Source organism: Mandrillus leucophaeus, unplaced genomic scaffold (assembly GCF_000951045.1).
Source record: "Mandrillus leucophaeus isolate KB7577 unplaced genomic scaffold, Mleu.le_1.0 Scaffold35, whole genome shotgun sequence".
Lineage (NCBI taxonomy): Eukaryota > Metazoa > Chordata > Mammalia > Primates > Cercopithecidae > Mandrillus > Mandrillus leucophaeus.
Genome location: NW_012103698.1, coordinates 1,496,816 through 1,509,473, shown reverse-complemented (window position 1 = coordinate 1,509,473; position 12,658 = coordinate 1,496,816). Strand labels below are relative to the sequence as shown.

Below are 12,658 nucleotides of genomic sequence, written 5' to 3'. Positions count from 1 at the left end.
CCTGTAATCCCAGCACTTTGGGAGGCCAAGGCAGGCAGATCACCTGAGGTCAGGAGTTCGAGACCAGCCTGGCCAACATGGTGAAACCCCATCTCTAATTTAAAAAATACAAAAAATAGCTGGACATGGTGGTGCATGCCTATAGTCCCAGCTACAGAGGACGCTGAGGCAAGAGAATCACTTGAGCCCAAGAGGTAGGGGTTGCAGTGAGCTGAGATCATGCCACTACACTCTAGCCTGGGCGACAGAACAAGACTCTGTCTCAGGAAAAAAAATAAAAATTATCTTCGGAGTCTCCGTTGGGTATGGATCATCAATGTCATTCTTCCCATCTAATGGTAGGAATGATGTAGGAAAGATTGTATTGATTAAAGCATAAAGCTAAATTTTATCTCGGGTAAACTTACCTGGAGGTCACACGTAAACAGTGATGCTCCCTTTGCCTTTGAAACCGTAGTGATTTGTTGAAATGTCAATAGGTCATGGACATAAATGTTATTTTCTGTTTGGGAGGAGGTATAACATCAGAATCAATGATAATAATTCTCTAGTATAGCCACTATCGAGGCAAAAAAAGTAACTGTGTTAACATCTAGAAGAAGCAAATGGCAGATGTTGGCTGAAGATGTACTTTCAGTTTCACTAAGATGATTCATTCTCACCTATAACCAGCACAAAACATTTAAAAGGTCACTTGGTCTTCTAAACTTGGATATTTTCTTCCTTAAACATTTGAGCTTGGCCAGGCACAGTGGCTCACGCCTGTCATCCCAGCACTTTGGGAGGCCGAGACAGGCAGATCACTTGAGGTCAGGAGTTTGAGACCAGTCTGGGTAACATGGTAAAACCCTGTCTCTACTAAAAATACAAAAATTAGCTGGGCATGGTGGTGGGTGCCTGCAATCCCAGCTACTCGGGAGGCTGAAGCAGGAGAATTGCTTGAACCCAGGAGGCAGAGGCTGCTGTGAGCTGAGATCATGCCACTGTAACTTACCACATTGTATCGTGATTACTTCTTGTCATTTAGTCTTTGTAATCAGAACGTAAATCTCAAAGATAGCAACGATGTCTCACTGAACTTGGTATCTCCAATGTCTAGTCCAGACTTTGCATAGAATAGGCTCAATAAATATTTGATCAATGAATGAATGAATGAATAAAGTGAGACTCCTTGGAGAGCGGAGTTCGAGTTTATGGAGGATGCTGCTGCCTTTATTACCCATGTACCCTGTTATACCAGGTTTGGAACACGCCTGTTCGTTGTTAAGTAACCACTATCAAATTAACCATGAAAGGGTTAATTAGTCATCTCTTTTCTTTTTAAACACAGGATACAAATGCAACTCCTTTTCTTACCTAACAAGCTGACCAGAATCTTAAATTGGGAAACCACATGGATCTGGAAAACAGCAAATCATGAGGCTCAATTAAACATTTCTGACAAGGTTTAGCAAATGTTCATTCAATAACAGTACTAAAAAGGGACCACGGAGCCTATCCAGTTACAGGGCTCTCACTTATTTTTCTGGGCATTATAATTTCTGTGATTATCATTTCTGCTTGTGAGAGAGGATCTCAGGCACATGATATATGGGCAGAGACCCCTGGATAAATGGAAGGTCAAAGAGAAGAGGATTCGGAGTTAATAAATAACATTACCAGCCGGGCGTGGTGGCTCACGCCTGTAATCCCAGCACTTTGGGAGGCCGAGGCAGGTGGATCACGAGGTCAGGAGATCAAGACCATCCTGGCTAACACAGTGAAACCCCGTCTCTACTAAAAATAAAAAAAATTAGCTGGGTGTGGTGGCGGGCGCCTGTAGTCCCAGCTGCTCGGGAGGCTGAGGCAGGAGAATGGCGTGAACCCAGGAGGCAGAGCTTGCAGTGAGCCAAGATCGTGCCACTGCACTCCAGCCTGGGTGACAGAGCGAGACTCCATCTCAAAAAAAAAAAAAAAAAAAAAAAAAAAAACATACATACATAAATACATAAATAACATTACCAAAATCCTAGTCTGACAGGGTCTCATATAAGTCAAATATTCTTGTGAGGACTGCCATCACTGCTTACCTGCTGAATTTTTTTGGAGAAGTTCTTATTGGATTTCTCTAGTGTCACTTCAAATCTGTTGCAACCTATGGAAAAGAAATAAACATTGGAAGTTCCAAATACAGGGATACATATAAAAACCACTACTAGAAAAATACTGTTCCATACTGCTGTCCTACATAAATCTTTAGAAGTTCCTGAAAGACTAAAAATCAGAGATCTAAATAGCCAGCTGTCTTACGAGCACTGTAAGATGCTTTCAACTCCAATTTTAGAGCAGAGCGTTTCATGCACCTTCACTCGGCATCAGCAGAAAGGATCACACAAAGTTTACTGAAGCTGCAAGGTACTTGTGAGTCTGAAGATCTTATCTTGCAAAATCAGTACCTTGGCAAAGTGTTCCACAAGGAAGAGTGTAAAAAGTAACAGTCAAATATAAGAGCCCAAGCCATGAAACCCAGCCCAAAGCATCCTCAGATCTAGACCAACTAATTTCCAGCAGCTACTCTAAGTCCTGTGTCATGGAGACAGAGCAAACACTCAAACCCATCTCCAGAGCTAAGGCAATTCAATGCGTCTACACTTACTGCCACTTTCAGGTGATGCTACAGCTGCTGGCACTGTTACAAAAAAGGGGAAGAAAGTTATATACCATAAAAACATGTGAATTCAGCCTTGCTGGGGATGACAAAAATATTCAGCCTCAGAAGTCACCAATGAGTCAAAAAGAGAGTAAGTATCATCATCATCATCATCATCATCAGAGCAGCTATCATTAAGCAATAACTACATACTGGGTTCTGGGTTTAAAAATTTATACTTTTTTTTTTCTGTAAACTCACAACTCCCAAGAAGTAGGTATTATTATTCCAAGCTCATATCTGAGGGCCCTGAGGGGTAAAGCAGTTAGGTAACAGCCAGTGAGGGAGCCTACAAGCAAACCCAGGCTGACTCTAAAGCCTGTGCCCTGAGCCCACGCCCTGCTACCTGCCTTCTAGTTCATGGACAGGATGCTCGTACTGCTGACCCGAATTGTTCCCCACAGCTAGCTCTGCCCTTGCCCTCTGGGAATCAGGGAGACTCTTTGGGGCAGCCATAACAACTCATGTCACCAAAGCTGGTCTCACTTCTTCCATGTGTCCCTCAGTAGAGGGGATGAAGAAAGGGCCCTAAAGTTGCAGGGAGTGTGCCCTGGTATTCTGCTGTTACATTTCATGAGGAAAAAAAACAATTCAGACACTTCCTACACTTCAAAGCGCCTTATTATTGCACTTAATAATTCTCCTTTTTTTTTTTTTTTTGAGACAGAGTATCATTCTGTTGCCCAGACCAGACTGCAGTGGTGCGATCTCAGCTTACTGCAACTTCCACCTCCTGGGTTCAAGCAATTCTTGTGCCCTTAGCCTCTGGAGTAGCTGGGATTATAGGCATGTGTCACCACGCCCGGCTAATTTTTATATTTTTAGTAGAGACGGGGTTTCACCATGTTGGCCAGGCTGGTCTTGTACTCTTGACCTGAGGCGATCCACCCACCTCGGCCTCCCAAAGTGCTGGGATTACAGGTGTGAGCCACTGCTCCAGGCCTATAATTCTCTTTACAAATAGAATTTTATAAGGCAGAGATTCCTAAACTTTTTTTTCTCCAAATCTTGATATCTTAAAAATTACTGAGGACTTCAAAGAACTCTTTTGGGGATTATATACATGAATATTTACATTAGAAATTTAAATACACTTAACAACATGTATGTATTTAAAAATAACAATAACCCCATAAGTAAGAACCCACATCTGCTTCTGCATTTAATCTGTTTTGATAATTTAATTTGTTTTGATTGAAGTATATGACAAAAAATCTGTCCTCATGTAGATATACAGTTGAAAAGGGAAAAGTACTTTAATAGATTTTTCAGATTCTTCTTTGACACTATACCAACACTTAACAAATGTAATTTCTCGTAAAGTGAAATCTCATACTTGTCAATGAACTTTTCATTTTCTGTCACGTCAAAAAACATTGGTCTACCTTACACTTTGAATGTATCTTTTACTCACACATGATTTTAAAACTTCATGCATTCGTCATCTGGAAAATGTTGGTTTACTGAGTTATGCAGATTTTCCAATCCAGACCTACATTTCATTATAGGATGTTAAAAAATGACATTCATTATTATCACCCCCAATCTCATCAGAAAAAAATCTTTAATTATGGAGAAGCTGTCACACTCAGTGGAGTGAACACAAGTTTTCCACAATTCTATTTTTTTTCTTGAAAGCTCTAACTTTATTGTTCACAACAAATACTGCCAGTTCCTTTACCTTAAAGTAACAGATTCCCTTTGCTCATTAAAAACAAAACAAAACAAAACAAAAAAAACCTTCCAAATATCCAAATGGTCTGAAAAAACCACAACCTGTCATTCTTTCAAACAAAAACAATCCTCCATGAAAAAAGCAGCCAGTTTAGCTCATAACTCAATCACACAAGCATTTTTCCCTCAAGACAGCCATCGGACTTCACGCCTTAGCACACAGCTGAAGTACTGTATGTGTACTTCTCATTATATCACAAGAGATTACTAAAAAGATGTGTTGCCAAAAGTCAAAATACAATAAAAATAACAACTTTTACTGCCTAACCAAGAACATTCTTAAGTGAAACTAGCTTTCTCACACACACACACACACACACACACAACTGGCCGGGCGTGATGGCTCACATCTATAATCCCCGCACTTTGGGAGGCCGAGACAGGTAGGTCACCTGAGGTCAGGAGTTCAAGAACAGCCTGGCCAACATGGAGAAATACTGTCTCTAATAAAAATACAAAAATTAGCCATGTGTGGTGGTGAGCGCCTGTAATCCCAGTTACTCAGGAGGCTGAGGCACGAGAATTGCTTGAACCTGGGAGGGGGAGGTTGCAGTGAGCCGAGATTGCGCCATTGCATTCCAGCTTAGGTGACAAGAGTGAAATTTCGTCTCAAAAAAAAAGAAAAGAAAAAACAACAACAACCCATCACTTGAGGCAAGGAGTTTGAGGCCACCCTGGGCAACAAGAGACACCTCATCTTTATGAGGAGTAAAACCTATCTGGGCATGCTGGTGTGTGCTGGTGGTCCTAGCTGCTTGAGAGGCTGAGGCAGGAGGATCGCCTGAGCCTAGGAGTTACAGGTTGCAGTGAGTCACGATTGTGCCACTGCACTCTAGTCTGAGTGACAGAGTGAGCCCATCTCAAACAAACACAAACAAAAACCCACGGTGAGCACATGGTGAGAATTACACAATGACTATTAGTACAGCTTGGTACCACTTTTTTTTTCTTGTTTTTTTCAAGTCTCTATTTGAAGTTAGGTGCTACTGTTCTGATTTGTGTTCAGGTGCCCACCAGTTTTAATCACCATTCCTTTTGCACCATCATTGTAAATGTCAATACAGTGGAAGAAAAAAAAAATGAAATGTTTCAGTGTTTTTGCAAACTTGGTTTTGTCCTTGTAGGTCCTCTGAAAGGATCTTGGGGATCCCCAGGGGTCTAGAGACCACACTTTGAGAACGCTGCTCAGCACGACTGAAATAAACCTAGAGTTGTAAAGGCCTCAGACATGAACTAATCTAACCCCTCTCAGTTCAATATAAGAGTAGACTGGGCTGGGTACAGTGGTTGACGCCTGTAATCCCAGCACTTTGGGAGGCTGAGGTGGGCGGATCACTTGAGGTCAGGAATTCCAGACTAGCCTGGCCAAGATGGTGAAACCCTGTCTCTAAAAAAATATAAAAATTAGCTGGGCATTGTGGCACGCATCTGTAGTCCCAGAACTTTGGAAGGCTGAGGTGGGCAGATTACTTGAGCCCAGGAATTCAAGTCCAGCCTGGGCAATCTGGCGAAACCCCATCTCTACAAAAGATACAAAAATGGGTTGGACATGTTGGTGTGTGCCTGTGGTCCCAGCTACCTGGGAGGCTGAGGTGGGAGGATGGTTTGAACCCAGGAGGTTGAGGCTAGTGAGTCAGGATAGCGCCACTACACTCCAGCCTAGAGGCAACAGAGCAAGACCCTGTCTCAAAAAATAAAGGAGTAAAATGAAGCCTAGAGATGTCTGTTGAGAAATGTTTATATTCATGTTTGAGAATTAACCAATTCAAAACACATTTATTGAATAATTACTAGGCTAGACATATCAGAGGATAAAAATGTCACTGGCTCAACTGAGCTCCAGGGAAATGACTCAGATCAGATCAGAGCCCACGATCCCTAGCCCTAGTCTTTTCTTAACCCTATTGTCCCCTCCCTTTCCTCAGAAAGACAGTCTACCCATAGATCTATTTAGGCTTGAAATATCTCAAATCTAGAAACCAAACTAATCCTAGAACTAATTTACACAGGCCCAGGTCTATTTCTGGCCCACACCAGGCCAGAGCTGGGCCAGAACTACACTGCTCACCAAGAGTACAGGGAAAAATGACATTTCTTGAAGAAAAAGTTTCAAATCAGAGTTTGATTTCCTAATTGTCTATATTTAAGCTACCTATGGAGAAACTGAGGCCCAGGAACATTAACTAATTTGTCAAAGTTGACATGATAAAATGATCACAGAGCAAGGAATAGTCACCACCAGGGTTCCAAGCCAGATTAACGCTCATATTACCAGTTTAGGTCTATACTGTGTTGAAAGACTTCATTTGTAAAGTCTTGTTTTCAATTTCTGATCACCACTTACATCTGAAAGTAGAGAGTCAAAAAACAGTTGTTGAATGCTGAATAAGATAAGCATTTTTAGCTTTAAAATTAAAATGTGAGCTTAATTTTAAAATTATGGACCAGGCAAATATCACAGAATGCAAATATTTTGGCTCTGAGAACTAAAAAAAAAAATTTTTTTCGAGACAAGATCTGTTGCTAAGGCTGGAGAGCAATGGTGTGATCACAGCTCACTGCAGCCTCAACCTCCTGGGCTCAAGCGATCCTCTCAGCTTAGCCTCCAGAGCAGCTGGAATTATAAGCACGTGCCACCACATCCAGCTAATTTTTAGTAGAGAGGGTGTCGCTATGTTGCCCAGGCTGGTCTCGAACTCTTGGCCTCAATAATTCCTCCTACTTCAGTCTCCCAAAGTGCTCAGATTATAGGCATGAGCCACTTCGCCTGGCCAAGAATTAAAAATTTAAAACATTAAAACAAACATCAACAATGTACTGCCCAAGGGCCAAATTGAGGCCTTTGCATGTTTTTGTAAATAAAGTTTTATTGGAACATAACCACACCTATTCATTATATATTGCTTACAGCTGCTTTCATGTTACAATGGCAGAGTTAAGTACTTACAACACTGCAAAGCCTAAAATATTTATTCTTTGGACCTTTTCAGAACAAGTTTGCTGACCCCTGATTTAGAGGACAGTTGAAAAACTTGGAAATGAAATAAATTCTCTATTTTGTTCTCTGGTTTATTTTCTTACCCTGCTGCAGAAACTGACCAGGATATCTTCCTCTTTGCCGGGTGCACTGGTAAGGTGCTTTTTTCCCCAATGTTACCCTTGCTCCAGGTTCCAAAAGAGAGCTCTATTTATCTTAAGCTGTCTCTTAAGCTATTTATCAGAGAAATATATAGTAGATTGAAAGGTATGAAATTAACTGCAGATTTCTGTAGAGTGGCTTCAGGACATAATACCTAAACACATCTATTCTCCATAAAGAGAGCACAAAAATGAAAACAGGGAAGGGCAGTGAGGTACTTTCTGCCCCAATTAAAAAACAGTCTTTAACAGAATACATTTCAAATACTTTAGTTATTACTCTACGTTACTGACAGTCACATTTGATTAGAACTTTAGTTTTCACAGTTTCTTCAAGCCTATTATTGCATCTGCCCCAAGAACTTCGTGAGACAGAGTTTATAGAAAACTGATGTTGGAAAGAACCTGCTCACAGTCACGCAGCCGGGGGAAGTGCACATGAACACAAACCCTGGTCCTCTCTTCCTGGTCTACCCCTCATAAGCTAACAAGATATTTTAAACCAATGTTTCCTAATTTTTTTTCCTACCACCACACCATATATACAGGAATCTTATTCCCATTAATAGTATTTCTTATTACCGGTAGTGAGTCTCTAAGAAAAGAGGAGGAAAACCACCACCTCCTCTTTTCGTAGAGACTCACTACCGGTAATAAGTAATTCAGTAATAAGTAAACCAGCAACTCATCCTCACCTCCCAGATGTAGGTAGGGCAATACAGTTTGAAGGAGAAAAGCCCTAGACATTCTCAAGTCTTCTCCCCATTTTCCCACCGTGCTCCCTCTAACCTTCACTCTCTCTTTCAATGGTCCAGGAATAAGTGATTTTACCGTTGTATACTAGCTGACTATTAAAACATTATTATTATTATTATTTTTCATGAGCAATACGCACTTACCAACGTCCTTCCGAATCCTATAGAGAAGAAGATGTCCTTGTTTGGTTCCCACAAGAAGCCATTCCTCTGGAAAAAAAACAGCTTTGAGAAAGGTCAGTCAGCTTGAGTATAACCCTATTTCTTTAGCTGGGGCTTGCAATCAGAAATCAATGTGTCAAGAAAATGAGTTGCTTTTGATAGCAGGTGTTTTGCAAAGCTAAGGAATGTTTATACTCATGTTTGAGAATCAACCAATTAAAAATACATTTATTGAATAATTACTAGGCTAGACATATCAGAGGATAAAAATGTCACTGGCTCAATTAATATTAAACTAATAAAAAAGACAGAAGGGCTTTGTATGTTTAAGATTAAATGATTGATTTTTATTTTTTATTTTATATATACTTATATTAAGATACATATCTTTAGATCTATATTTTTAAATTCAGCTAAAAAGAATATGATGAAAGTTTATAAAATCACAAAATGGAAGTACAAATGTGAAACCAGGTATCCAACCTCAGAAATAATAGCTAAGAGGCATCCTTTAAATGCTTTTACTTTCAGGAAAATAAATGATATAGTGTAATAGGCTTACAGAATTCATTATCTCAAAAGATAGTCTAGTAGAAAATATTTAATAACAAGTGTTGATGAGAATATAAAGACATTAGAACCCTCATACACTGCTGGCAGGAATGTAAAATGGGACAGCCACTTTGGAAAAGTCTCGCAGTTCCTCAAAAGGCTAAACATAGCTACCCTGGGAACCAGCAATTCCACTCCTGGGTACACACCCAACAGAAATGAAAACATATTCTACACAAAAACTTGTACACAAATGTTCACAGCAGTATTATTTGTAATAGCTAAAAGATGGAAACAAACCAAATGTCCACCAACTGATGAATGAATAAACAAAATGTGTCATGTCTATATAATGGAATATTAGCTAACAATGAAAAGAAAGGAAGTATGGATATATGCTGCAACATAGATGCATCTGAAAACATGATGCTTACTGAAGGAAGCCAGACCACAAAAGGCCACATGATTCCATTTATATCAAATGTCCAGAGTAGGCAAATCCACAGAGGTAGAAAGATTAGTGCTTGCCCAGGGTTGGTGGGCTTGGGGGAAAATGGAAAGTAAATACTAATGGGTACCGAGTTTCTTCTGAAAGTGATGAATATGTTCTAAAATTAATTGTGGTGATAGTTGCACAACTCTGTGAATGTACTAAAAACCATTTAATTGTACACTTTTTAAAAAACTTTTATTTTTTTAAGATAGGGTTCCACACTGTCGCCCAGGCTAGATAGCAGTGGCGTGACCATGGCTCACTGCAGCGTCCACCTCCCTGGCTCAAGTGATCCTCCCACCTCAGCCTCCTGAGTGTGATCATGGCTCACTGCAGCCTCTGCCTCCTGGGCTCAAGTGATATGCCCACCTCAGCCTCCCGAGTGGCAACAACTGTAGGCATGCACAACCACGCTCAGTTATTTTTTTAAAAATTTTTATAGAGATGAGGGCTCACAATATTGCCCAATCTGGTCTCCAACTCTTGACCTCAAGCAATGCCCCTTCAGCTTCCCAAAGTGTTGGGATTACAGGGGTGAGCCACTGTGCCCAGGCAAATTGTACATTTTAAAAGATGGTCTAGGCTAGTGGTTCTTAAACTTTAGTGTATCACAATTATTTGAGAGTTTGTTAAAACAGAATGCTAAGCTCTACCCCAGAGCTTCTGATTCAGTAGGTCTAAAAGTAGGCCCAGGAATTTTCATTTCTAACGACTTCCCAGATGATGCTGATGCTGGTGGTTGAAGGACCACGTTGTGGGAGGCACTGGTCTAGGTAAAAAGAGGCTCCGAAAGAGTTTAAATAACTACCCTGACAGACCCAAATTACGTCATTCGAGGAAGGTAAGCATGTACAGATACTTCCTTCACTTTTTGATAACATAAAGGTCCCTCATTCCTTTCATAAACTCTGTTGATTCTGGATCTCTGCAAAATAAAATCTTGCATAATGGGACAAATAGATAACTTTTATTGCACATGTATTGTGTTTCAGGAAATGCTAAGCACATCTGTTAGTTCACTAATCCTCACAACTATCCCTTGAAGTAAGTCCTTTTTTCCAATCCCCATTTTATAGATGAGGAAGTTGAGGCCTAGGGAATACATAACTTTTCCAGAGTCACACATGTGGCAAGCAGCAGATGTGGGATCCCAACCCCAATTTGTCTGATTCCCAACCACATGCTGTGATGTACTTACTAAGGCACCCATGTCAAAAGAATGGGTGTCAGTCAAAGGTTGTCTGAAACACAGTAGTTATATTTATTAAAACAGGTCAGCATCTACATTCTTTATCTAAAGGATCAGTAATACTTCTCCAGGATGATGTTCTTAGGCATCCAGAAAAACAGAGTGATTCTACTTTCTTTGATTTGTGGTCTTAAAGGAAAGGCAGGTCACAAAAAGTAACACTGTGTGCTCTTAATAACATTAAGTTGAAATCAGAAATAACAGCAGCTCTAATGAAGGCTGGAGATTTATGCTGGGACAGAACATGAAAAAGTAAAAGAATTCATTTTGCAATGCTTGCTTTGTAAAAGATATTATCTTTAGAATTTTATTTATAGATATCATGATATCAGGCAATTTGGCAATACTAAAGTTGATTTTTAGGCCACCCACTGATATTTCAGATATAAATAAAATGAAGTGGAAATTTTAAAAAAATCCCCTCATGCATAAAAATCTGTAACCAAAACAAAAGGCCAACATAATGTTCACCATCTTCCCCATCCTTCTCTCTCCACTCTGTCCCCCAAGTCCCCGCCAGTTCCTGTTTTTCTTTATCTATTTTAATAGCCTCAGCTTCCTCCCAAGTTGGCCAGGGTCTATCAATTTTACCTCTAATGGTTCCTCATGACAGCCTCCTCCTGTAGAGTCTCTCCAGGGACCCCTGTGACAGCTTCAACTGGTCTCATTCACTCCATGCATTCTCTCACATTTGCTGTCAGTTATCTTAGAGCAGATCTCTGAAGCTGTCACACTGGGGCTTAAAAAATCTTAAGAAGCTACACTACCAAAATATGAAGTCAAATTCCTAAACATGACATTCAAGAGTCTATTTTCCATTTTTATTGAAATGTTTGTTGCCAATAGATTTTTAGATTAATTTACTTTTTTTTCTTGTGAACTCAAACTAAGACATGTCAAAACATTTTTAAAAATCAAATGTCTAGGGGCCGGGCATGGTGGCTCACACCTGTAATCCCAGCACTTTGGGAGGCCGAGGTGGGTGAATCACCGGAGGTCAGGAGTTTAAGACCAGCCTGGCCAATATAGTGAAACCCCATCTCTACTAAAAAATACAAAAATTAGGCCAGGTGTGGTGGCTCACGCTTGTAATCCCAGCACTTTGGGAGGCCAAGGCAGGCAGATCACCTGAAGTCAGGAGTTCAAGACCAGTTCAATATAGTGGAACCCTGTCTCTACTAAAAATACAAAAACAATTAGCTGGGCATGGTGTGTGTGCCTGTAATCCCAGCTACTCAGGAGACTGAGGCAAGAGAATCGTGTCAACCCCGGAGGGAGAGGTTGCAGTGAGCTGAGATCGCACCACTATACTCCAGCCTGGGTGACAGGGCAGGACTCTTGTCTCAAAAAAAAAAAAAAAAAAAATTAGCCAGGTGTGGTGGCGAGCACCTGTAATCCCAGGTACTCGGGAGGCTGAGCCAGGAGAATCACTTGAACCCAGGAGACAGAGGTTGCGCCACTGCACTCCAGCCTAGGTGACAAGTGTGAAACAAAAAAAAAAAAAAAAAAAAAAAAATCAAATGTCTATTCTACTGGTCATAAAAGGGAATCATTCTGACGTATTAAATTCACTGAAAACTTTTAAATCAACCTGATTGATTAAATGTGCCATCAGCCAGAGGACCTGTCCCATGTTGGGTCCTCCATGCTCTAAGACACGTTATTTAATACAGCTGTGCATGCACAACACAGAGAACGACAAGCCTGCAGAGCACGTGCAGCATGGGGTGGACAGACCCTTCTGAGACTCAAGACAGTAACACACAACAGAAAGCGAGACATACTACGCAAACACATAACGCACACACAAGCAAAGCAGTATCAGCCCTGGAAAACTCCTGACAGCCTAACCCTGAGCCACAGGTTGACTTAATTCCTCCTGGGAA

General features: G+C 40.7%; 1 protein-coding gene across 2 annotated transcripts in view; it reads right to left on the bottom strand.

Annotated features, from left to right (window-relative positions):
* VPS39 (vacuolar protein sorting 39 homolog (S. cerevisiae)) overlaps positions 1-12,658 on the bottom strand; it is a 46,863-nt gene that overhangs the window by 29,653 nt on the left and 4,552 nt on the right. Inside the window, exons 2-6 of one of the 2 annotated variants that reach the window (XM_011989255.1) lie at positions 8,461-8,526; positions 2,636-2,668; positions 2,070-2,134; positions 1,357-1,399; positions 408-502 (exon numbers count right to left, since the gene is read on the bottom strand). In XM_011989255.1, coding sequence (XP_011844645.1) covers positions 408-502; positions 1,357-1,399; positions 2,070-2,134; positions 2,636-2,668; positions 8,461-8,526 — 302 coding nt within the window. The remainder of the gene's footprint in view (positions 1-407; positions 503-1,356; positions 1,400-2,069; positions 2,135-2,635; positions 2,669-8,460; positions 8,527-12,658) is intronic. The other variant, XM_011989256.1, reaches the window with a different exon arrangement.